The sequence below is a fragment of the Oryctolagus cuniculus genome, chromosome 2, assembly GCF_051225735.1.
Source record: "Oryctolagus cuniculus isolate XC-2025 breed Fujian yellow rabbit chromosome 2, ASM5122573v1, whole genome shotgun sequence".
Taxonomy (NCBI): domain Eukaryota; kingdom Metazoa; phylum Chordata; class Mammalia; order Lagomorpha; family Leporidae; genus Oryctolagus; species Oryctolagus cuniculus.
In genome coordinates this window covers 87,339,542-87,365,531 of record NC_142868.1, presented here as the reverse complement: position 1 = coordinate 87,365,531, position 25,990 = coordinate 87,339,542, and the positions used below count along the sequence as shown (strand labels likewise).

The 25,990-nt window shown below is 44.1% G+C and overlaps 1 protein-coding gene and 1 pseudogene across 9 annotated transcripts in view; both read right to left on the bottom strand.

The window, feature by feature from the left end:
* UNC5D (unc-5 netrin receptor D) overlaps positions 1-25,676 on the bottom strand; it is a 582,366-nt gene extending 556,690 nt beyond the window's left edge. For all 9 annotated transcript variants that reach the window (XM_002709540.6, XM_051833981.3, XM_089327353.1 and 6 more), the window contains exon 1: positions 25,545-25,676. In XM_002709540.6, the coding sequence (XP_002709586.1) occupies positions 25,545-25,647 (103 nt within the window). In that variant the 5' untranslated portion in view covers positions 25,648-25,676. The remainder of the gene's footprint in view (positions 1-25,544) is intronic.
* On the bottom strand, positions 17,587-17,686 carry LOC127490409 (U6 spliceosomal RNA; annotated as a pseudogene).
* Positions 25,677-25,990: the final 314 nt, after the last annotated feature.

Here is a 25,990-nt window from a genome sequence, read left to right as displayed (position 1 = left end):
GTAACACATGTAAGGCATACACCCTATTGTATGATTATCACATCAGGGCATAGTTAACACAAACACTCATAACTGGTAAGCATCCACTCATCTATTCATTTATTCCATGATTTAATAAAATGTGCCAAATAAATAAGGTTTCAGGGGAGAAAGGGTCCAGTCGTTAAGGTGCTTTATGAGGGAACATTCAAGTTATTACATAGGTAACTGCAAAGCTGTAATACCATCTCTCTCTCTCACTCACACACACACACACACACACACACACAATCTGCGAAGGGAATTTTCCTTGTGTAAGAATCATAGAAGCCTTCAATATGGAGCCAAGTCCTTTGCCTGGGGGAAATGATGGGGTAGAGGGACAGATAACCAAAACTATCAGGTGAAGGCAAAAAGTAGTTTTCATTTTATTATGTATGTCTTCACTTCCTATGCACAATAAGTCAGTTAAAAAAAGGAAATATGGCGAAGACTTACTGCTCTAAACAATTAACTTTCCTATGAAAATTCCATGTAATTATTCCCACCCAACCCCAAGAACAAATACAGAATGTTACTGTATATTTAATGATAGCATTGCTCTCCGCTACATCTAAATGTTAGGCTTCGGTACAACTCAGCCTGTTTCCATATACGAGCACCAAGTATTAGAGCTAGGTAAATGTGTCCCAGTTTATCTATGTCTGCAACAGGTCAAAGAGCTCATTTTAGCCAAAGTTTGATTCATTTAGATGTTGACCCAAGATTCATAACACAACAGGAAAAGGAAAACCAACCTTCAAATTTGTCCTGGGAGAAATTTAGAAGCAAGCAACCAAGAACACCACCACCACCACAGGCAAAACCTTACTGTGAATATCAATATAGTGATCCAATCACACCCCATCCTCATCCTGAGGGGGAAAAAAAACATGACTTCAGTTTGTTTAACTCACTTAACACAAAGCTTTACTCTCAAACGTTTCTGAAGAGCCTGCTGCTGGTGGTCTTGAATTACTATAATGTGGGTGTCCCACTAGCCATGGCATGTTACTGAACACGTCATAGAATACACAAAGTGTTTGGGACTTTAGCATCCCACTTTCATCAATGGACAGATCACCACGACAGAAAATAAACAGCCGAATTAAATGTCATCCTGCATCAACTGGATCCAGACTTCCATAAGATACTCTATTCAACAGCTGCAGAAAATGCATGTTTAACAGCACGAACACTCTCTAATTATTCAGTGAGAGAGAGAGAAAGGTCTTCCTTCCGTTGGCTCACTCTCCAAATGGCAGCTATGGCCAGAACTGTGCCGGTCCGAAGCCAGGAGCCAGGTACCTCCTCCTGGTCTCCCATGCGGGTGCAGGGGCCCTCATAAGGGAGGTCACATAACAAATTAACAGATTTTATAAAATTGAAACTATGACTATTTACTGATAATATAACTAAAAGTAAAGAAAACTTCATAAACCACATACATGGAAATTAAACTTACTCCTGAATAACCAATGGATCAAAGAAAAATTTAAAATTTGTTAAAACAAACGAACACACAATATCAAGACCTATTGATGTTTTTATAGTGGTATTGAAAAGTTTACAGCAATCAACACATTTTAAAAATAAAAATTAAGCCTATTGATGTGTGGCAAGAAGATACAACAAAATGAAATATTAAAAAGTTAGATATGAAAGAAATACAGAGCTTTAAGTCTTTTAAAAGAAAAGAATTCTCAAAACCATAGACAAAGGAGACATTACAACTGATACTACAGAAATACCAAGGGTCACTAGAGATTAGGAACAGTTACACATCCATAAACTTGTTATCCTACAAGAAATAGACAAGTTGCTGGACAGAGATCTGAGATTGAATCATGAAGAAATATGCATTGAATACAAGAACAGAGCAATAACCAGTAATGAGACTGAATTATGATTAAGAATGCTAGAACCAGATGGATTCACTGCTGAATTCAACCAAAGAAAACAATTCTTAAATTATAGCAAAAAATAGAAGAGGAAAAAGTTATTCCAAACTCATTCTGTGAAGACAGCACTACCCTAACACCAAAACCAGACAAGGACACAACAGCAGAATAGAACAAGCCAGTAACTTTGATGAACATGAATGCAAAAATCCTTAACTAAATACTAGCAACGAAATCCAACAGCTCATTAAAAAGATGATTCATCATGCTTAAGTGGGATTTATTCTAGGGATACAAATATGGTTTAACATATACAAACTAATAAATATGATACAATACATCAACAGAATAAAGGGCAGAACTCAATCAAGGCAGACATTGTAATGCTGGAGGTGAAGCTCAGATTTGGATGCCTGTATCCCATATCAAAATGCCCGATTCCACTTTTGATCCAGCTTCTTGGGAATGAGCAGCCTGGGAGGCAGCGGATGTCAGCGCAAGTCCTTGGGTCCCTTCAACCCATATGAGACCCAGATGGGGTTCCTGGCTCAGTCCCAGCTGTTGTAGGCATTTGTCACTTTGTACCTTTGTACCTTTCAAATTAAATATTTAAGTCTTATGATCCTCTCAATATATGTATAAAAGGCATTTTATAAGTTGCAATATCCCTTCAGGATAAGAACTCTGAACAAATTGGGTAGAGAAGGAATTTGTCAACATGATTAAAAACCATAACACAAACAGCTAACATACTGAATAGGGAAAAGCTAAAGGCTTTTATTTCTAAGATCTAGAATAAGACAAGAATGCCCACTTTCAACATTTAACATAGTACATAAAATCTTGAATAATTAGGCAAGAGAAAAAAAGAACATCCAAATTGGAAAGGATGAAGTCCAATTGTCACTGTTTCCACATGACATGATCTTATACATATAAAGCCATACAGACCCCATCAAAAAAGCTATTAGAATAAATGAATTCACCGAAACAGCATCAAAGTCAATACTCAATACCAGTAGCATTCTCTGAAAAAGAAATCAAGTAGCAATCCCATTTCCAGTGGCTTAAAAGATACAGAGGAATAAATCTAACCAAAGAGGTGAAGAGTCTAAGGCGAAAACCATAAAGTATCAATATATGAAACTGAAGAGGATATAAAGAGATGGAAACACATCTCACGGTCAGTTGCAAGAATCCATACCACTAAAATGTCCATACTGTCCAAAGTTAGAAACTCAAATGCAGTCTATCAAACTACCAAAGATATTTCACAGAACTAGAAAAGATACTCCTAAAATTTGAATGCAACCATGAAAGACCCTGAAGAGTTAATAAAATTGAGCAAAAAGAAACCAAAAGGTATTACTGACTTTAAAATACCATGGCACAAGCATAAAAAATAGATATGATGGACAGCCTAGAAGTAGACCCACACATCTCCATTCAACCGATCTTTGACAAAGGTGCTAAGAATATGTATTGCCGAAAAAGATGGTCTTTTGAATAAAAGTGCTTGAGAAATTGGGTATCTACATGAAGAATAAAACTAGATCCACAGGGCCGGCGTCGTGACTCACTTGGTTAATCCTCTGCCTGTGGTGTCGGCATCCCATATGGGCGCAGGTTCTAGTCCCGGGTGCTCCTCTTCCAGTCCAACTCTCTACTGTGGCCTGGGAAAGCAGTGGAGGACGGCCCAAGTGCTTGGGCCCTGCACCCACATGGGAGACCAGGAGGAAGCACCTGGCTCCTGGCTTCGGACTGGCACAGTTCCGGCCATAGCTGCTATTTGGAGAGTGAGCCAATGGAAGGAAGACCTTTGTCTATAACTTTTAATTTTTTTAAAGTTGTTTGACAAACAGATCCTGTCCCTAACTACATACAAAAAAAATCAACTTAAGTATTTGGCTTTGTAGTGGATTAAGCTGCCACCTGTGAGCCCTGGTTCAAGTCTAGACTGCTTCACTTCTCATCCAGCTCCCTGCTAATGCAACCAGGAAAGCAGTAGCAGATGGTCCAATTGCTGGGACCCCTGCCACCCAGGTAGGAGACTTGGATGGAATTCCAGGCTCCTGGCTTCAACATGGCCCATCCCCCATCATTGTATTCATTTGAGGAGTGAACCAGCAGATGGAAGATACTCGTCTAACTCTGCTCAAATCTTAAAGGAAAAAACTCAAAAATATTAAAGACCTAAATAAGACCTGAATCTGTCAAACTATGACACAAATAATTCAGGACATTGAAATGACAAGGAAACTTAATATGCTGATAGGGTCTGTTTGATCCAAAAGTAAAAAAGACAAATTTCAAACTAGAGTTTCGAACACAGTTAACAGAATGGGAGAAAATATTTGCCAACTATACCTGACAAGGGTTAACAACCAGACTATATAAGGAACTGAAAAAAAAAAAAAACATTTAATTTGAAATGCATAGATATACACATTTTGCAAAGGAAGAGAAACAAATGATCAACAGGTACATGGGAATATATCCAACATCAATAATCTGGGAAATGTAAATCAAAACCACAATAAGGTATTCTCATTCCAGTTATTGGCAAAAGACAAAAGATAAGAGCTGGTAGGGAAGCAGAGAACAGAATGCTAACGCACTGCTGGTGGTAACAGATTACCATAGTCATTATAGAGGAGTACAGGGCTTCCCCCGAAAACTGAAAATAAGGGTGGGAATTGTGGCACAGTGATTAAGCCATTGTCTGGATACCAACATTCCATACTGGAGTGTCTAAGTTCAAGACCAGTCTCTCCTTCCAATCCATCTTTCTACTAATGCACATTCCCAACCCCTGGAGTCCGCCTCCACATGGAAGACCCAGATGGAGTTTCGTACTCCTGGACTCAGGCTGACATGGCACAGCCACATCTGCTAGGGGCTGCAAAGGGGACATTTGGGGAATGAACCAGATGGAAAAAATATCTTTCTCCTTTTCTCTTCCTTTCAAATAAATACAGCTTTAAAAAACAAAAACGAGTAGAATTATATGATCCAACAGTCCCACTATTTGATGTAAATCCAAGGGTACAGGAAATCACTTTGTCCAAGAGACATTTACCATGTTTATTTGTGGCTCTGTTCACAAGAGCCAAGAACAACCTAAGTGTCCATTTACTGAAGAATGCATACAGAAGATGCAGAATGAATGTATGCAATGGAATACTATTCAGCCATAAAAGATGAAATCCTGTCATTTGCAACACAGATAAAGCTGGAAGTCACTATGTTAACTCAAAATCAAGCACAGAGAAGACAAGTATTGTGTGATCTCACATGTGCAATCTAGAAAAGTTGATCTCATGGAAGAGTAGAATGGTAACCACTCTACTAGGCATAGTAAAAGGAGGGAGTGTTGGGGAGAGGCTTACTAACAGACACTAAGTTATAGTCAGGAGCAATAACTTCTGGCATTCTCTTGCATACTAGGGTAACAATAACATTGTATGTTTTTCTTAAAAAGACTACAAGAATGTTTTCACCATAAAAGTATTAAGTGTTTGATATATTTGTTTGCCCTGATTAGAAAACTGCACAAATACACTATATTAAAGCATGAAATACCCCGTAAGTATGTACGATTTTATGTATGGGTTAAAAATAAAGTATTAAAAACAATTCCAATATTTGCGAACTAGACAGCACAATTAAAGTTATGCTGAAAATTGAAGGAAATTAGCAGATACTTATGATTTAAAGCAAAGAAAAGATGCTCAGCCTCTTTCCTAGAAGTGAACCTGGTGAAAACAGCAACACTAACATGCTTGAGCTCACGGGTAACTGGACGTTCCTCTTTTGCAGAGGTGGAAAATGGGGGGCAGGGGAGGGGCAGCAGAGACCAACAGTCACTTTCACCTGAAGACCTTCCCTGAGAGGCATGTGTCTGCATCATCTATTGAGGAATTTTGTTCTCTTCAGTACCTATTTCCAAGCTTCTACTGAGCACGTTTTTATAACTAGGAAATACTTTCATATGAAAATGTTATTTGGAGTAGAGATAACCTGGGCACCTATATTGTGCTAATCTAGTCATCTAGTTACAGGGTGGAGAAGACAGGCTCAGCTGCTAACAGTTCTACGCCCACCCTTGCTGATTCACTGACCAGCGTCCTCTTGCCTGGAAGAAGTCAACCAGTCGGGTGCAATAGGCATCGAGAGCCCACCTTCCTGACCCCATCAAAGCACTCATCGTACCTTCTCCAAATGCTCGCTCCAACATCGCCATCACCTCAGGGTGCTGTTCCCAGGCCACGCTGTGGAAAGAAGGTTGCTGCAGCTAGTGCCGTCTATCTTCATTCTTTCCAACCGTCCCACCCCTTTGCTGGGCCGACCCTGAGCCCAGATACTTAGGAAACTTAAGTTCTCTTCTGATGTAGGTTCCCTTGTCCATAGCTTCAGTCAAAATGCCAGCAGCTTTTGTCTAGCAAACAGACTTTTGAATCCTTGTACCGAGTTCTTTTGACTAATTTTGACTACTGTGATAACAGATTACATTTTCAAAGTGACTTTCTCATAGGGTTTTACATTTTATTAGGTAGAGACAGGAAAATAATTTCCCAAAATACCTCTAAATGGTAAACTGACAGATCACATTCATCAGCTCATTACAGTTCTGGTGGTTTCACTTGTTTGAGGTTTTCACTTATCTTGAGAACCCAATTTCAACCAAAGGTATCCCTATGCTATGTACTGAAGAGATATGCTCCCTGCTAATGGCCTGGGAAAGCAGTGGAAGATGGCCCATGTGACTGGGCTTCTGCCACCCATATGGAGACCTGAATGAAGTTCTTGGCTCCTGGCTTCAGTTTGGCCCAGTCCCAGCCGTTGAGGCCATCTGGGGAGTAAACCAGTAGATGGAAGATCTCCGTCTCTCCCTCTGTGTAACTGACTTTAAACTTTTACATGCCAAAAAAAAATATATGCCCTCAGAGAGGCAATCAAGCATGAAGGAGACCTATAAAAAACTAAAATATGATCTGATTGCATTTAACAAGAAGGCATTGCTCTCTGGTGGTGAGGAAGACTCATGGATGATAGTGCATGCAAATTGCTGTATTCAACCGGGGGCATGAACAAAGGCATACAGCTGTCACAGTGTGCTTGGGAAACATCAAGGGCTTGGATGTTGAGTGCACACCAGTCTTTGTAACAGACTCAGCAAATCTAAAGGTCTTGGGCCTGCCACGCACGTGTCTCTTCGCCTGTGTTCAGCACTTTCCTATCAGTTCATAATCCTGGACAACATATTGGTTTAGTCATTTGCTCATGGAATGGATAATGAGAAGTTTCCAGAAATAAGCTCCAGAAAAAAAGACATCCAAACTGCGAAAACTTTAGCATTATGACTCTGAAATCTTAGTCACTGGTGGGCAAATACAGTCACAATAGTTGGATAACTGCCAAGATCATTTAATCCCAAGTCAATGGTTTATCAAATACCTGTTTTTAAAAAGATACAATATTATGTTTGAAGGTATCAAAGAGAAACCAAACATCCTATCTGCCTTTTTTTTTTTTTTTTTGACAGTTAAAGGTCTTCCTTTTCCGTTGGTTCACCCCCCCAAAATGATCTGAAGCCAGGAGCCAGGTGCTTCCTCCTGGTCTTCCATGCAGGTGCAGGGCCCAAGCACTTGGGCCATCCTCCACTGCCTTCCCAAGCCACAGCAGAGAGCTGGAGTGGAAGAGGAGCAACAGGGACTAGAATCCGGGGTACCAGCGCCGCAGGTGGAGGATTAGCCAAGTGAGCCAGGGCGCTGGCCCATCCTATCTGCTTTTATAGCTTTATGACATAAGGAGCAAAAGAGAAATAAGCCTAGAGCAGTGGCACAGGGCAGAATGTAAGAGGCCTAAGAAAGCAGAAAATGCATAAGACAAAGGAAGCTGTAGGACAGTTTTGAGCCACAGTAGAGTCCAGCACAGCAGAGGGTATCTGAAGGGGACAGCAGCAAATAAAATCAGAATGGCTTTCTGGTACTCTTTTGAACAACACTTAATGCCAGGCTGGAAAATTCTCATGCATGCATGAAACTTTTATAAATTACAAAGGTGACTTTGCGGATCACTAGAAAAAGGAGGGGACTCTTCAGTCAACGGTGCCAAGACAACTGTTCATGCACATGAAAGAATGAAATTAAATCCCTAACTCAACCTCTACGCAGAAAAATCCATTCTAGATGGATTAAAGGCATAAATATGAAAGACTAAAATGTAAGATTTTAGAAAATACAGGAGAGTATCTTTAATGAAATTTAATTAGAATTTCCTGAGCATGGCACAAAAGAGCTAAGCAAAAAATGAGTAACATAACAAAAAGTTTTAGTTCATGAGAAAATGCCATAAATAATCCTACTTTGTTAAAAGGTATCTAAAACAAGGGAGAAAAAGAGCCTTAAATTGGAAGAAATAAAATCAACCACACATTAACACAGTAAGGACACATACAACAATTACAATTCCAGTAATTCAATAAAAAGGGAAAGACAAATACCTTACAAAATACAAGTGGCAATGAAACATGAAAAGGTGTTTAATTTCATCAGTAATCAAGACTATGGAAGTCAAGTCTATACAGAAGCAAGCATACAAAAACCACTAAATTAGCAGAAATCTCTAGGCCTAGAAATGTCAAATATTGACCAATGTGAAGTGATAGGAATTCCTACTTTCTGAAGATTGGTCATCATGCAGAAAAATTAACATGTTTGAGGCCGGCGCCGCGGCTCACTAGGCTAATCCTCCGCCTAGCGGCGCCGGCACACCGGGTTCTAGTCCCGGTCGGGGCGCCGGATTCTGTCCCGGTTGCCCCTCTTCCAGGCCAGCCCTCTGCTGTGGCCAGGGAGTGCAGTGGAGGATGGCCCAGGTGCTTGGGCCCTGCACCCCATGGGAAGACCAGGAAAAGCACCTGGCTCCTGCCATCGGATCAGCGCGGTGCGCTGGCCGCAGCGCGCCGGCCGCGGCGGCCATTGGAGGGTGAACCAACGGCAAAGGAAGACCTTTCTCTGTCTCTCTCTCTCACTGTCCACTCTGCCTGTCAAAAAAAAAAAAAAAAAAAAGAAAAAGAAAAAAAAGAAAAATTAACATGTTTGTGCTCTAGGTCTAAGTATTCTCAAATACAAGAAGCACGTGAGAATGTATACTATTAGACATGTGCATGAATTATCCTTGTGCTGTGTCTACTTACTACTTGAATTCTTTATTTGGTGTAGAGTCTGAGATCATAAAGTAACTTGAATGTATATCATCGTAAACATTAAAAGAAAAATTAAAAAGGAAGGAGGTGAAAAGGTGGGAGGGAGGGAGGAAGGCAGAGTAGGATGAGAGCTATCATTATGGTCTTAAAACTAAACATGAAATATGCAAGATTTGTTCCTTGTTTTTTCAAAAAATCATCTAATTTCACTAACAAAATGAGTAGGTAAATTATAGTAGAGTCATGATCAAATATTGTACTTCATGGACACAGATCAACTATAGTGCACGAAATAACACGATGAAACCTAATCTCTGGGGAAAAATAAACTACAGGCTAGAAGAAGCAAAAGTAGACTGTGTATTTCTTAAATTTTAACAAAAGCACAAAATTCAAAAATGATTACTTCTTGAGTCATTGACCCATAAAACACAGCAGGATACTTCAAAGCAGTCAGAGAATGCAATTAAAAGGCAAATTTATTTTGATGCCCCGAATTTTTGAATTCTACTCAGTCTTTAAGTAACATACTTTATGAACTCTTTATGTAACCTTGAATGTCATTTTTTGTACCATATCTGCTATGTCAGATTTCTATAAGCTTCCTTAAGTCCTCTTAGAGATAAGTCACAGGTGTTAGAAAAAAATTTTACTTCTGAGCCTAATAGGTCACAGATTAGCATTTTAATTTGATACTTAAAAAACACTGTGGTTCATTAATTGTTGCCTATCAAGACAAAGTGTGGTGGGTGATCCTGTGCCTGGCTGGGAGACTGCCTGCCTAGCCCACGGGGGAGGAGGTTGAGAGGGCATGCCACACCATGCCTCCCGGGAAAGAACCTGGTCAGGGCTCAGCACCCTGGGACCCACACCTGACCTGACTGCTGGCTGGCAGCAGAGGCCCCAGGCACATCTGCCCCACCCCCACTTCCTGGTCAAAGGCCTTGTTATTGTCAACTAGGTAAATAGCTCCTGGGTGTGGCCCTGATCCATAAGACCACCTGGAAGGCTACCGAGGCTATGTGACCATCAAGCTGATAGAAAAAGCAGAAGCGCCAGTATCTGCTTTATCCTATAGAATTAGCGTTGCAACCCTGAGTAGCTACTCCCCTTTGCCTGCCCTATAAAAACTTGTGCCCAACTGTTAATAAACAGACCTGTTCACCATAACTTGTCTCCAGTGCTTCTTGTCAAAGGCGGCCATCACCCCACCATCCCAACAATGTGGGCCTCACAGGATGAGTCCACAACAAAGTGGGTTCGAATTGATTTCACAGACTAATAAAGCAGTTGTGAACAGGGTACTCAAACAGGTGGAATATCCCTCATCCAGATTTCTTGTGAAAAGTGTTTCAGATTTCCAGGACATTTCAGATGTTAAGATTAGGGATGCTCAATATTTAACAAACATGCTTTAGGAAGAATTCCCAAGTGACACAGGCATGCGAGCTGTCACTGTCAACTTAATCAATGGGTGGTGACCAGGACTGGGACTTGGACTTGGTTGTAACCTTAAGAGAATGTACAACTATACCTCCTTCGAGTATTAAGATGCGACTAAAGATAATAATCCAGTCATGAATAATTACTTATTACTTACATTCAGGGCCTAAGACATCAGATGAGGGTTAAAAGAATAACAGATCTCCATTTGTGGGCCCTGCACTCGTGTCCAGAGGATAAACCTAAGACCACCTCCAAACACATGGTCTTCAAGGTCTCCTCCCTTGTATTGTGATGTTTCTCGCTTCATCTCATTCCTTTTATTCATGTCAAATCCTTCACACTAACAAGACAAGTCTAGCTCCCAAGGGCTGAAGTGAGGTATACCAGCATTCAGTTTCAATCACCCAACTCATCTGAGATCCCACAAGGACAGATAAGGTCTGATGGGGAGGAGATGTGAAAGCATACGTGGTCACTTTCATCCCATATACTTTTTCCTTGACAGGGATTTTCCAATGTGCTGTCTAAATCCCTCCCCCAAAAAATCAGCTTCTCCATTTATCATTAAATCAATGTGTCTTGGGGCCAAGGTTGCAGCATCACTGTAAAGCCTCCATCTGCAATGCCAGCATCTAATATGAGCACTGGTTTGTGTCCTGGCTGCTCCACTTGGATCCACTCCCTTCTAATGGTCTGGGAAAAGGAGTGGAAGATGGTCCAAATGTTTGGGCCCCTGCCACTCTAGTGGGAGACCCAGATGAAGCCCCTGGCTTTCACCTGGCCCAGTGCTGGCCATTGTGGCTATCTGGGGAGTAAACCAGCAGATGGAGGATCATTGTCTGGGCCACCCTACCCAATAACTGAATTTCAAATAAAACATTTAAAAAAGGAAAAAAATCACTCAGGTCCAGGGTCCACAGTTATGGTGGAGTGGGTTAAGCCACTGCTTGCACAGCTTGCAATGCTATAATCCCTTATCAGAGCAACAGCTCAAGTCCCAATCCCAATCTAGCTCCCTGCTCATGTGCCTGGAAAGGCAACAGTAGACAGCCCAAGTCCTTAGGCCCCTGCCATTCACGTGGGAGACCAGAGTGGAAGTCCTGGATCCTGGCTTTGCCTGCCTAGACCTGGTTGCGGTGGCCATTTGGGGAGTGGATCTTCCAGTGGATGGAAGATCTCTTCTGTCTCTCCCTCACTATACTTTGCAAGTAAGTAAATATTTTAAGGTTAGTAAGTCAATGGCTCTCAATCTTTGGTTCCAAAACTTAGAATCATCTTGAAATTAAAAAAAAGCTAAGTCTTCCCACTGACATTCTGACTCAAAAAGAGAGGCTAGGGTATCAGCTTTTAATCTATTTCAATACAACTGTTTAAATATAGTGTAATTACTAAAAAATTTAAGCTTAAAAACAGTGCCTATCCACACAGAAAGCACCCAAGTATCATTTTCTTACTTAACGTTGGGTGACAATACTAGACAGATGTTTGCCTCTGGAAGTTTGAGAGAAATGGCTTTGGGCAATGCCCAGGAATGTGTTGATTTGAACTCAAACCAGGGGCTGGCACTGTGGCGTGGCTGTTAAAGCCACCGCTGGCAGTGCCGGCATCCCATTTAGGGAGTCCCGGCTGCTCCACTTCCGTTCTAGTTCTCTGCTATGGCCTGGGAAAGCAGTAGAAAACGGTCCAAGTCCTTGGGCCCCTGCACCCACATGGGAAGACCTGGAAGAAGCTCCTGGCTTTGACTGGCACAGCTCCAGCCTATTGCGCCAATTGAGGATTGAACCAGTGGATGGGAGACCTCTGCTTTTCTGTGTAACTCCAACTTTCAAATAAGTTAAAAAAAAAAAAAAAAAAAAAAAAACACAACCGACACTTTCAGCAGCAAGATCCATCATTGATAGTTGCTAAAAATAGCCAAACCTGAATATTTTGATGCCTAAGCTCCAAGAATCCAAAGTTTCCCACAACCCATGTGTCTAACACTTTCCCAACAAGATAGCATTGACATGAATCAGATTCCAGAGTGTATGAGCTACAGTCCGATACAGGGATGGCTCTTCACAAGTTATTACAGCCATCCAAGACGCAGGAAGCACCTAACATAAGGAAAACGGGCCCTGCCTGAGTAGCAGCAACTAACGCTTGCAAAATACCTTGTCGCTGTCTTCGCTGAGGTTCATGGCTGTCAGTATCAACATATCATTGCCTACATCAAAAGCTTTCTTCAAAGAAGCACGAGTCAAGTTGCACATTAAAAACCTGCTCCACCTGGTGCTAAGTGTCCAGCCACTGCGTCCATTGAAGTGACACATCCAGCGACAGGCTGGCTGGCCCTCCAACTGGAAATTCCTACCATAGCACTAGTGTGAAAACCCAGATATAAATGTTAAAAAAATGGAATGAGCCAGCACCGCGGCTCACTAGGCTAATCCTCCGCCTTGCAGCGCTAGCACTCCGGGTTCTAGTCCCAGTCGGGGCGCCGGATTCTGTCCCGGTTGCCCCTCTTCCAGGCCAGCTCTCTGCTGTGGCCCGGGAGTGCAGTGGAGGATGGCCCAAGTGCTTGGGCCCTGCACCCCATGGGAGACCAGGAGAAGCACTTGGCTCCTGCCATCGGATCAGCACGGTGCGCCGGCTGCAGCGCGCCGGCTGCCATGGCCATTGGAGGGTGAACCAACGGCAAAGGAAGACCTTTCTCACTGTCCACTCTGCCCGTCCAAAAAAAAAAGGAATGTTCTAATATGAATTGGTGACTACGTGGGGCTGGCATTGTAGTGGGTTAAGCCATTGCTTGTGACCCTGGCATCCCATCAGAGGGCCAGCTCAAGTCCTGGCTGCACCAATTCCAGTCTAGCTCCTTGCTAATACATCTGGGAAGGTAGCAGATGACCCAAGTGTGTAGGCCTCGGCCACCTATCTGTGAGGCAAGGAACAGTTCTTGGAGCCTGGTTTGGCCTGACCCAAACCTTGCTGTTAAAGCTATTTGAGAAGTAAACCACTGGATGGAAGATCTGTGTCTCTTGACACTCTGCCTTTGAAATAAATGTTTGCATTTTAAGAGTCAGTGGCGGGGTCAGCCCCATGGCTCACTAGGTTAATTTTCTGCCTGCGGTGCCGGCATCGGCGCAGCTCCGGCCGTTGCGGCCACCTGGGGAGTGCAACAGAAGGAAGACCTTTCTCTAACTCTGTCAAATAAAATCTTTTAAAAAAGAAAAAAAGGAAAGAGTAGCTATGTGGTGAATATTTCTCCCAGATAATTTCTTTGGTATAAGGTCTACTATTTCAACTCATGACAATAACACCACATAGTATTAGTGGAAATGAAGTGAATATGTTCTTTCCATGAATAATTTTATTCTTATTTACTTACTTTACTTGAAAGGCAGAGAGAGAAACAAATAGAGATCTGTCATCTACTAATTCATTCGCCAAATGTCTCCAACATCTGAGGCTGGGTCAGTCCTAATCCAGGAGCCAGGAACTCAACCTAAGTTTCACACCAGGGTGGCAGGGAACCAAGTATTTGAACCATCACCTGCTCTTTCCCAGGATGCACATCAGAAGTGGAAATCAGAAGACAAGCCAGAACTTGAACCTACACACCCCAATATGGGGCCCAGGCATCACAAGCAACATCTTAACTACTTGCATTTTTAATGATTATATTTTGAGAGCATCAAGGGACAACTAACATGTATTCATACAGAGCAAGTTTTATTGAGGTTACAAAAGTCAAGGAATTGGAACCAAAGCTAAAGATGCACCCTAATTTTCACCCAAACAAATCTAAATGCAAGCCTTTTTACAATGTTAGTTAGTTCTGCTACACTGAGCTAACTTGAATAACTCAAATCATAGCCCCAGCGTTCAGTGATTCAGAACAGAGCCCAAGGGGAAAATAAATCCATCTTACTTCAAAGATATTTTGAAAAACATAAACATTTAAAACAAAAGGCAAACATCCTTCAACACAAGGGTAAATGATCAATAGTCTTTAGTTTTCTGGTATCACTCTTTCAAATTCCTTGGTGCCTCTATTGATTGCTTCTGCTATCGTAAGCCTGCAAAGGAAAGGGACAAGGACAACACCGAGACAGTGAAGCCCTGCACTCCTGGGCAGATGCGGACAGATGTGACCTCTGGAAGTCGGGCAAGCTACTTCATGGGTAGACCTGCACTTGAGTCTCGAAATCTGAGGGGGATTTTCACCAACTCTAGGATTTGTCTTTGCAAATGAGAAATAGAGGTACGCAGAAGCTCAGTCATCCAATTAATGCTTATGAAGCAGCAAACCAAAGCCCACCTCAATGTTTTATGTCTTCTCCTATTAGACAATGGTATTCCACAAACCCAGAGAAAGCATTATATGTGCATAGCTCAAAAGCAATTACTGGAAATGAAGACCAACTGGCTCCCTGATCCTTTAAATCTCTTCGCAAAATACAAGTCATTGATTTCAAACAAACTGGAAGGTTGAGTGCTTTATCTTATGAATTTTGAACCAAGGTGTTTTATTCATTTAAGACTTCAAATATTGAAATTCAATATGAACTTTTATATACCTAGTTGCTTGTTGAGACACTCAAGGCAGGCATTTAGCCCAATGGTTAAGACGCTTGCATCCCACATTTGAACTGCCTGGTTTGATGCCTGCTTCCTGCTATAATGCAGACTCTGATGCAACCAGTACTGGCTCGAGAAATTGGATCCCCATCAAGCACCCTGCTATGGGACCCTAGCTCCACAGCCTCAGCCTCAGTCTGGAACAGCCCAGTGGCACACCCACAGTGGGCATTTAGAAAGTGAACCAGTGGACAGCAGTGTGCATTCTTTCCTTCTCCCTCTTTCACTCTACTTCTCGAATAAAGAAAAACTCTAAGAGTGAGCTCACACATCTAATGCATGATAACAAGCAGCGAGAGTTCCCAGCTCCGTAAGTTCTTTTGCAGTCAACCCACTTCTGTGGCTGGAGTCGCACACACTTGCATTCACTTTAAACCACTTCCTTCACAATCAAAACAAAGTTAGATAGAAGTCTTTGCTGGATTATGAAAACACTGAAGCCAAGGATTAGCAGTGTCGTGCCTGGAGCCCTATTAACTTGTCCTGCAGATTGCACGTTCACAGTATCATCTCTTCATGGAAGATTCTGATACATATTTAAAATGCCACGAAATGCTTCCCGAAATGATAAAAATACGGTGAATAAGTGGTGCTGAAAACAAGGCAGCACTGCAGAATGTTAAATCAGGAAGGAGTGGTAAAGTTAGTCATTTCTCATTTTACAACTGCAAGAAGAACCAGAGAAAATAGTGACATTGAAGGGCACAGTGTTGAACTTCCCCACTGCCACACTGCTTAATTGGGAGGGAAGTGTTGAGAAGAAAGGTTGCAAGACAAGACGGATGCTGGGGGTTAGACACGAGCTACCACAGAGGGACAAACAGGAGAATAGCATCCCTTCTCCAAAAACTAGAAACCCAAGGTATAATGCTCAAAAAATGTAACACCCCAGCATTTAAGAGATACTCAACCTGTACTAGAACTCAGTTTCAAGAGGACAACATCTAAATGTTATTAATCCCAATTAATGTCATAAAACCCTAATGATGTCAGTGTGATATGATGTATGACATTCTAATGCATCACACACACACACACACAGGTATTCACACTTTTTTTTTGACAGGCAGAGTTACAGTGAGAGAGAAAGGTCTTCCTTCCACTGGTTCATCCCCCAAATGGCTGCTACGGCTGATCCGAAGCCAGGAGCCAGGTGCTTCCTCAGGTGCATTCACCTCAGGCTAGCCACTAAACACCAGAAACAGATGGACTTTTTGCTCCAGGGTGAAAAGAAATGTAACGACAGATCTTTGATATGAAATTATTTCTTTAAAGCAAGTCACCAAATATTTGTCTCCCACCCACATACCTCATGCTGACAAAACCTGCGAACCTCTTGATCACTTTTCTAAGGGAAAAGTCTTTGGAAATTTCCTGATGCAAGCTGCTGACAAATGCTGCAACTTCTGGTCCCAAGACGGAGGGAGACACAGGCTGGTCTACCCAGGTGAAGGAATGAAAACTTTCCCAGTTACTTTCAGAAGCCTCACAGAACACATTTCTTTGGCAAAGAGTTCTATTTTGTGCTTTTCCCCATTTTTTAAAAACCAGGTTATAGAGGTGTGGCCATTTGGAAGAGTTGTTGAGACGCTTAGGACACCCACATCCCATATTGGAGTGGCTACATTTGAGCCTTGGTTCCATTTCCCATTCACGGTTCCACTAACAGTCTTTGAGACAGCAGATCATGATCATCACTTGCGTTCCTGCCACCAACCCAGGAGACCTGGATTGTGTTCTGGGCTACTGGCCTTGATTTGGCCTAGCCCTAGTAGCTGGGGGAACCAGCAGATAAAGGCAATGTCCATCTCTCTGCCTTTCAAGGAAAAAAAAAAAAAGTAGGGGCCAATGCTGTGGCATAGCAGGTAAAGCTGCTGCCTGAAACGCCGGCACTACATATGGGTGCCAGTTTGAGTCCGGGCTGCTCCACTTCCAATCGAGTTCTGCTGTGGCCTGGGATGGCAGAAGATGGCCCAAGCCCTTGGGCCCCTGCACCTGCGTGGGAGACCCAGAAGCTCCTGGCTTCGGATTGGCACAGCACTGGCCATTGCAGCCAACTGGGGAAAGAACCAGCAGATGGAAGACCTCTCGCGCTCTGCCTTTCAAATAAGTAGATCTTTAAAAGATAAAGCAACAGAAAATAAGTTTGATAATTCTTAGACACACATTGATGAAAACTCATTGCATTATGCCTTTAAACTACAGTCATGTACAAATTAAATACTAATCCTGTTTTATGACTGAACACAGAACAAAAGCACATAAAATTTTAGGTATTTTGAAAGCTATACAGATAGAATTAGTAATGTATTTCAAAATCAAATTGGTGTCTGCAATGGCATCTTTAAAAAATACCTTAGAAAAATTTGTAATTTTACTTAACTACCTTTTTAAAAAAATATGAAACACTTCACAAATTTGTGTCGTCCTTACACAGGGGCCATGCTAATCTTTTCTGTATCGTTCCAATTTTAGTATGTGTTGCCGAAGCATATATACTTTATATACTGAAGTGGTCAGCATTGCTATCTTTATATTAATTCAAGAGATGGGAGAAAAGGAGAAAGGGACACAGATCCCCCATCTACCAGCTCACCTCCCGAATTCCCATAATGGCCCAGGAGACCAGAACCAATTCAGGTTTTCCAAGTGGGTTGCAAGAACCTACTTACTTGAGCAATCATAACTGCCTCCCAGGATCCACACCAGCAGGAAGCTGGAGTCAGGAGCAAAAGCTGGGCGGCACCACCACCACCACCACCACCACCACCACCACCGCCGCCGCCGCCGCCCCATGCCAGACACTCCAATTGGAACTTGTGTGTCCCAACTGCTGACTTAATCACCAAGATAGAGGCCCACCCTCAATGAACTACTGTAATATTCTTGACTTCTAAAATGCCACCTAACAATCTTCCATGTGTATTTTATACACCCTTTCTTCCATAGTTCAGTAAGCCACTTTTACCATTCACAATTTCACATTCTTCCAGTCACACCTGACATATCACTCTCCCAGATAGGGCCATTTCTGTTTATTACCATGAGAAAGGTAGCACTACTCTGGCCTAGAACACAAGGCAAGCATTTGCATGATGTGATTTGGATATTTCCCCTTCTTGCTGGGATGCTACACATCCACACTCATCTGGCAAACGCCATCTGAGGAGGTGATGCTATTTAGTCCAGCTCTAGTCTAATCAACCTGACAATACAATATCATACAGCACTGTAGACCAAAAGGCCCTGAAACCATTTGAAGATGTGGTTCCTTGTTTTTGTTTTAGTGCTGTTAGTGTATGGATTTGTTAATAAACCTCTAATTATTAATCTTATCACCTGTTCAACATCAAGGTGAAAGTATGTCAAAAAAAAAAGGCCAACTTCCATGTGAAAGTGTTTTCACAACAACCATTCATGATAGTATCACATCTTATATTTCTAGAATTATCTACCTAGGAATGTAGTCTTTACTATCTGTTGAGAAAAATCACACACACACACACACACACACACTCCACTTTTTTCAGTTATGTTATCCTTTCTCAGGCAACTAAGGCTTTTATCATCTTAATATTGGGTAGATTTTTAGAAATTTTAGCCTCATTACTACTTGCACTCACACCTTACCACAGTAAGGGTAGAGTAACAAACATTACTCAGCAAACGCTCTCTGCCAGGTAGTGGGAAGTGGCAGTGACCACTAGATCCACATTGGCCCAGCAGGAGCTCCCACTCCACGTTGTGACACGGATCCAACTGCTTGGGGAACACTGGTGTCCCACACAACCAACTCTGTTCTGCTTCTGACTTAACTTACCCTCGCCCTCATCCTGAATGCTGCATCATTCTGGAGTGTAGAACATGATAAATTGAAAGGATCTTGAAGCCGGTTCGAACAACCTGATATTTAACAAAAACCAGATTTTTTAAAAACTGTTAGGGTTCTGGAGCATAGAGTTGCTTCTTTAAAAAATTAATTCAATGTAGACATAAAGCCCCCCCTTGTTTCAAAATAAAATTCAACACTTGGGAATGGTGCTTCTACTCGTTTTAGAAGCCGCTCTATGCTTGTCTAAGCTGAAACTGACATTTGTGTTGGCCTATTCTACCAACTTTTTAAAAATAATCTTACGTCGAATTCTACGTCATACTGGCTCACAAGGGAAAAACACTGGCCTTCCGATGTTGTTCTAGAGCTTGTCAGAAATGCTCCACTTCAGACTAAATCAGAGCGCGCTTTTGTAGAAGATCTGCAGTGATTCAAACGCACATTAACATTTGAAAAGCACTGATTTGTGAGTTTCAAATATTATCAGCTTGGCTTCCTTAACTTCTTCTGGTTTTCCCTCCTCCTCTAAAAGGTTTATTGAGTTAAATTCAAATAAAGATAACTGGCACCTAAGCACTGTGAGGAACAGAAGTCACTAGTGACTTCCACGCCACTTCTAGGCTACTGCTGCAGACTTAGAGGCAAATTTTCCCATGAGGGGTTTAGTAAATAAATTTGCTTTTACAGTAGGCTACCAAGATCTGAATGACAATACACAAAACATTTATCCCAGGGGTGGTTGGGCCCTTGAAGTAGTAGAGACAATTTTTCACTTTGGTCTCTTACGACTTCTTCCCACGCAAGCTTGGCTGCCAATTACCTAACCTTCCGGAATGTCTGCGATGTCATTTTCCCACTGACTTACCTGATTGAGAAATTATAGCATTCACTGTCACACACAAAGCACCTGTAAAGCCTCTTATTCAAATTCCACATTGCCGAAGTGGTATTTTCCCATCTGATGCCTCCTACTCTTGCAATGCAGCCTTGAAGTGGGGGGACACGCATGCCAACGCCTCGCTCTTCCTGGTGTTACAGGCTCTTTCCCTCTTTATGAATCAGCGTTGTGAAGGCGGAAAGTCCATACACTTGGCCTTCCACATCCAGAAGTTCAACCAACCATGGGTCAAAGATGTAGTTCGACCTACAAAGGTGCCGCCTGCACTAGACACATTCATATTCTTGGTCATTATTTCTTAAACAATACGGCATGACAACCACTTATGCAGCATTTATACTGCATCGGGAATTACTCACAATCTAGAGATGATTACAAGTATACAGTAGGATGTACATAGCTGCTCTGTAAATAGGACTGCGCTGTATCAAACAAACTTGAGCACCTGCAGATTGTGGTGTTTGTGAAGGTCCAGGGACCCCTCCTCAGTGCATACCAACAGAAGTGTACTACATAAAGTCATCATCGACTTCACGGGGAACACAGGTTTTGGATTTTCAGCATCCTTATTTACTGAGAAGACTATATCCGAAGAGAGTGGTCATTGTGAAATACAAGCTTCATGGTATTCTGTGCTATTAGAAACAACAGGAAACATTTTGTCTTGTAGTGGCCCGATATAAAGTGAGTAATACAATACTGGCCTACTCTTACTTTAGCACCATGCACACAACTCCACTACCAGTCCAGTGAGGTAGGTAGGAGGGTGTCCCTGGCCTCGGTGGGCTGGGAGGGAGAGCACAGGATCACTTCCAACACCACACTGGAAACAAACCCACATTCAGAAAAATATTCCAAAGGCACACCAGAGCGAGAAGTGGATTTTGGATCACAGTCCGCACTGAATACGTTAACATCCGCCTAATTCTGAAAATTATCTACGCACAGCATGTGTATGCACACAATAAGGCCATACGACGCAATGTGGCACAAACAATTAAAAGTTCTTTTCAAAGTGGAAATGCAAAATGGAACGAATATCTATTTTCTATAAATGAACCGAGCCATCTGCCTCACAAGAGCAGCAGCAGGAGGACCCAAAACAGCAGAAACAGCAGCCTCTGGTGTTAACAATCTATTCTCAAATCTCATGCTCCACATTTCCCCGGCAAACAAGGCTAAAAATACAAGACATGCAACAAATAGTCTCTTGGGATCTGCCATTCCATGGATGGAGTATTCAATCAGTAATATTTTCTGTTCAAATTCAAGATTAAAAAAAAAGGCAAGCTATCCTATTAGAAACGCGTTCAGAAGTGTGAATGTGGTCTCCAAGTACATGCAGCTAAATGCTGAGAGGGTGGTTGTTTTCATACAACATGAATCTTAGGTTTATCTGAATACATTTCTAGATTTATTGAGACTACAGGTCTTGTTATAAAGATGCCATTTTAGTATTTTTGTCATCAAAACATGAAGATCGTTCTCGTTTTGGGAGCAGTTTGGAAAACTGCTGAGGAGTCTGGACTCAGACCAAGCAGGTCCAGACCCAAGCTCTATCACACAGAGACCAGGGCAAGCACCAGTGGTTCACCTGTCGATGGCCCTTTTTCCCTATCACAGAGGAGGATAATTGCAGCACTTACCTCTTCTAGTTACCCTAAGAATTAAATGTGTTCATGTGTAAAGCATTTAGAGCAATGAATGGCATACGCTAAACACAATCATTGCTATTGTTTCAGATGCAAGCCAAACTACAAAAGCACCTTCTTCGAAGGCTAGGGCATGATATAAACAGTGGTTAACAACCTCTGGTAGCTCTTGTGGCCATTGGGAAAGGAAGCTGGGGTGGGCTGATCGGCATCTTTACAGACTCTCTGGCTGAGGATCACAGGCAAAGTTTCCACTGCTTCCAGAAAAGACAAGGCGCTACTGGTCAAGTGGCACTGCCTGGCACTCCCTTCAATAAGAAACAACCAGGCTCGTTGGCACAGATGTAATTGAGGAGGGCACAGCTGGGCTCACAATGGACACCTGTGCCTGTCTTTTAAGAGGACACCACCACCTCCCTTAAGGGGTCGCTATGGAGTAAAGGCTTTTTCCTACACTTGGCATTGGAAGTAGTTTTAATGCCCATGGTCTGGGTCTGTAGCCTAGATATTCTGAAAAGAAATGCAAGGGAGGTGTGTCATGGCTTCACTATCTCCTGTGAAACCAATTTTTGGCTATACCTTTAAAGTAGGCAATGTTTTACATTGGGTATTGTGTTTTGTGGTTGGAAGAAAATTTAAAAAAGAAAACTTACAAATCATGGAGCCAGTAAGCAGAAAATTGCTCCTCTAATTAATAAGACAGCTCAGCTAGACTCCATCTTAAAATCCCCGGGGGCACTTGGTGAGGATAGGGGTGGAGAGGGGACTCCTTAGGCTTCCCCATCCTTCGCAGTACCACTTAAAGAGCCAGACGGGTCCCTCAGACAGTGAAGACGTAGGTAGAAGGTGACAAGTGCTGTCAGCATAGAGCTAACTCAGAACAACTCACGTCTTTCATAAAGTGAGCTGCTTAAGAGATCTCTGGAAAACACTTCACTGGGCAAAGAAGTGCCCATCAGACTACTCCCAGTAAGAGCACAGCCAAGAATCTGAGAAAGATAAGCCCAGTAGGACACTGGGAGAAAAGGTTCTCCCCCGCCCCCGACATACACACACGTCTATGAAGGGACAGAGTTTTGAGGAAAAGGGACAGAATGAAGAAAGGGGAAAACAAGGTTGCATAATAGCATTCATTAATGCAGAGATGACCACAGACCCAGAACTGTATGACCTAGACAGATAAGTGGATTCAGAAATGTGTAAATCCAGCGATCTCTACTGTACCCACAAAATCCTGCTCCTGCCATCCACACTCCAATTATTGCAAGACTTCACCTGCAGGAAGTTTTTTAAAGCAAAGAACTACACGGAAGCTCAGCCTCAGAGCATCTTTCCTCTGCCTTTAATGACCAGGAGCTCTCGTGTACAGTAGCTAAGGCAGGGATGGCAAGCACGTCAGCAGTCCTCTTGTTCAAAGAACAAAAGCAAGTCAGTGTGACATGATACACACGCAATTAGCACTTGGCGGGTCATGAGCAAGTTTTAAACAACCTCCCCCAAAGTTGGAGAGTGTTGAAACATACAGTCATCCTGGCACCAAAGTGCCTTCCTTGCATTATGCCACCAGGTGGGAATATAGATCCGAAGAGGTAGATCTTGCCTATCGGGTAGGAAAGCAGAATATTGCTTGTTGGGGCACCAGATCTTCTACAGGCAGCCCTCTTGCCCCAATATCTTCTGATCACACGCAAAGCTATTCATCTGACACCACTCTCTGACATCTAGTGGTTTTTACGTTAAGTATGGAGGGAAAGAAAGCAGGTGCAATTCTTAGATAAGTAAAGAACATGTCACTGAACTCTTGACTATTCTGCCACCTAGTTCTGCATATCCCATTGGTGAGGGAAGAAGGAACTCTTTGGTTCATATCAACAAGAAAGTCTTGTAGAACAAAAACCATTTACTTGAGTAAATGAGGGGAAAAAAATTAAGGGCTGACCCACATGATAAAATGAGGCTGCTGAGTAAGGAAGGCATGGCAGTGCACCTGACCTTGACTTTAAGGAGTGGGTACTTCCTGGGCTGGGAGCACTTCAGGAACGTTGAAACACACCCTTTGTTTTGGACACGGCAATGGTATCCACCTGTCCAAAGCCAGGTGCAAGTGGCTTCCCAGGTTTTCCCAAGTTGCCTGCTTAAGGCTCATTTCTTGAAGGATCTCACAGCTGCTACAGGTGATGGGCCCTGTGCCCCCCAGCAAATAAAATATGACGAGAGCTATTAGTCGAATTTGCAGCTGTACTTCCATGTGTCAAGCGTTACTGCTACTGCGATGTGTGAGGCATTTGTTGTGAATAAGCCTGCAGAGCGCACAGTATGTTTTCCAGGAGACCTTTAAAGAACAGCTTGCAGACAAGAGGTGCTAGCCTTAGATTCGCAGCCAGCAAAACTCGATCCAAGAGGCATTTGGCAGGTCCCCCACCTCTTGTTTCCAGCGGGCTTCGAACCAACTCCACCAAGCAAATTCCCAGCCATTAGTCCCTGGAGTCAGTCACTCCGAGGTGCCCCGCACTCAAGAGGAAGCACAAACGCACACATTTAGATCAACATCTAGGAAAGATAAGGCCCACTTCCCCACCGCAGCCCTGCGCATTCACAACTCCGCGCTGACTTTGCAATGAGGCATTCACCATAGTAAATTAAATGGCTGAGGCTTGTGCAGCTTTCAGCGAGAGGGAACCACGCTCACCAGAACCCAATGAGTGCAATCACCAAGGCTCCTTTCTAAACCTTTCCTGCTTTTTAAAAAACCCTGCTCCATCAAAGGGAGAAAAAAAAAACTTTTCAGGAAAGGAAACGCGAATGGGTACCACCAAGCAGCGTAAAACGGGAAGCATCTGCCCACCTTTCTCTTAATTCTTCCCTGCACTACGGCTTTTAACACACCGTTGGCTCTCATTTAAAAAAAAGACTACGTTGGTTCTTTTGTGCTCACCCTCAACCCTTTGCACCCGGCTGCTGGAACATGCTGTGAGCAAGCGAGCGCCGGGTGAAGCGGTCAGCTCCATTCCAGCGCCCGCCAGGCAAACCATTTTCCGCAATTACACATTTAAGCCTAACGCACGGCGCACAGGGAAGGAGACGCGTCCGCAGGATTTCCAAGGTAAAGCCATAGGACACCGACAGCTTTTGCGGGAACTGCCTGCGAGCATCTTCAAAGGCAGTCCACGAATCTATCGTTAAGTTGATGCTCCCCGTCCTCGCTCAAGGTGGAGCTGAAAGCAGTGGCCACATTCCGCTCCGCTGGAGTCCGGAGCACCCGAAGCAAACAGGGTCCAAGCCGGGAAGCCATAGGGGTCTCCCCGTAGTGGGGCTCCGGCTTCCCGGCTGGAGTCAGCACCGGCCAGGGAGCGGCGGTGCTAGCAGAGCAGCCTCCGGGCCAGCCGCTTCTCCGGACTCGGCACTGCGGGCCCGCGACCCCGGGAGGGCGCACACGCGGGCCTCCGAGAGGAGAAGCCCGGGGCCGGCTAGGACTCTCGGCCAGGGGCTCCCGAGGGGTCTCAGGCTTGGTGCAGAGCAAGGAGACTTCAGCCCGGGCGCCGCTCCCCAGCGGGATAAAGATGCCCCCTGGGCAAAAGCCCACCTCCCAGGGGACGCCCATCACCCAGGCCCGCTCCCCCAGGAACTCGGAGACCATCTCGCCCTGGAAGGAAGTGGAGAGGACGCGCGCGGGAGGGTGAGACAGGGTGAGACGACCGGGCTCCGCCAGCCTGCCGCAATTGGGGAGAGCTAGAACAACCGCACGGGCGAGGGGAATGAAGGTAGGGGGCCCGGGTCCTAGCAACCTGTAGGATTGCGGCGGATCGCAAAACTCGGGCTGGAAGGCAGCGGTCCCCCTTGCGGGACCTCCACCCGACTCGCACCCAGCCGGGCTAGGTGCGCGGAGAGGGCAGGGGGGCAACTTGGAAAGCCACCTCCACGGGTGCGGGTCGCCCTCGCCCCCCGGTCGCCAGCTCCGCCCAGCACTTACCTCGGGCAGCCGCAGCCCCCGCCGCCCAGAAGCAGAGCCCCAGCCACTGGAGCCACCGGCGCGCCCCTGCACCGCCGCCTCCTGCCGCCGCCGACCTCCCCATGCTCCCGGGCACGCTCAGGGGGCACAGCTCCTCTTCCACGCTCCGGGCTCTCCCTGGGAGCCGCACAGCGACGCAGAGGGCCGAGACGAGTGGGTCCCGGGGGTCGTCAGCGAGTGATCGATCACGCCACGGCCGCTCCCTACGGCAGCGGGACAGGGCGCGCCGGGCCGCCGCCGGGTGCGCACGCAGGAAAAGCGCGCGTCCCCATAGCCTCCGCAGACGCGGCGGCCACTGCCGGAGTCGCACACCGGACCCGCCGCGGTGCTGCACTGCACGCCCCGGACTACCGCGCGGAGCAGCGCGTCCGCATCGCTAATGAGACCCCCGCGGCCGCCCCTTCTCC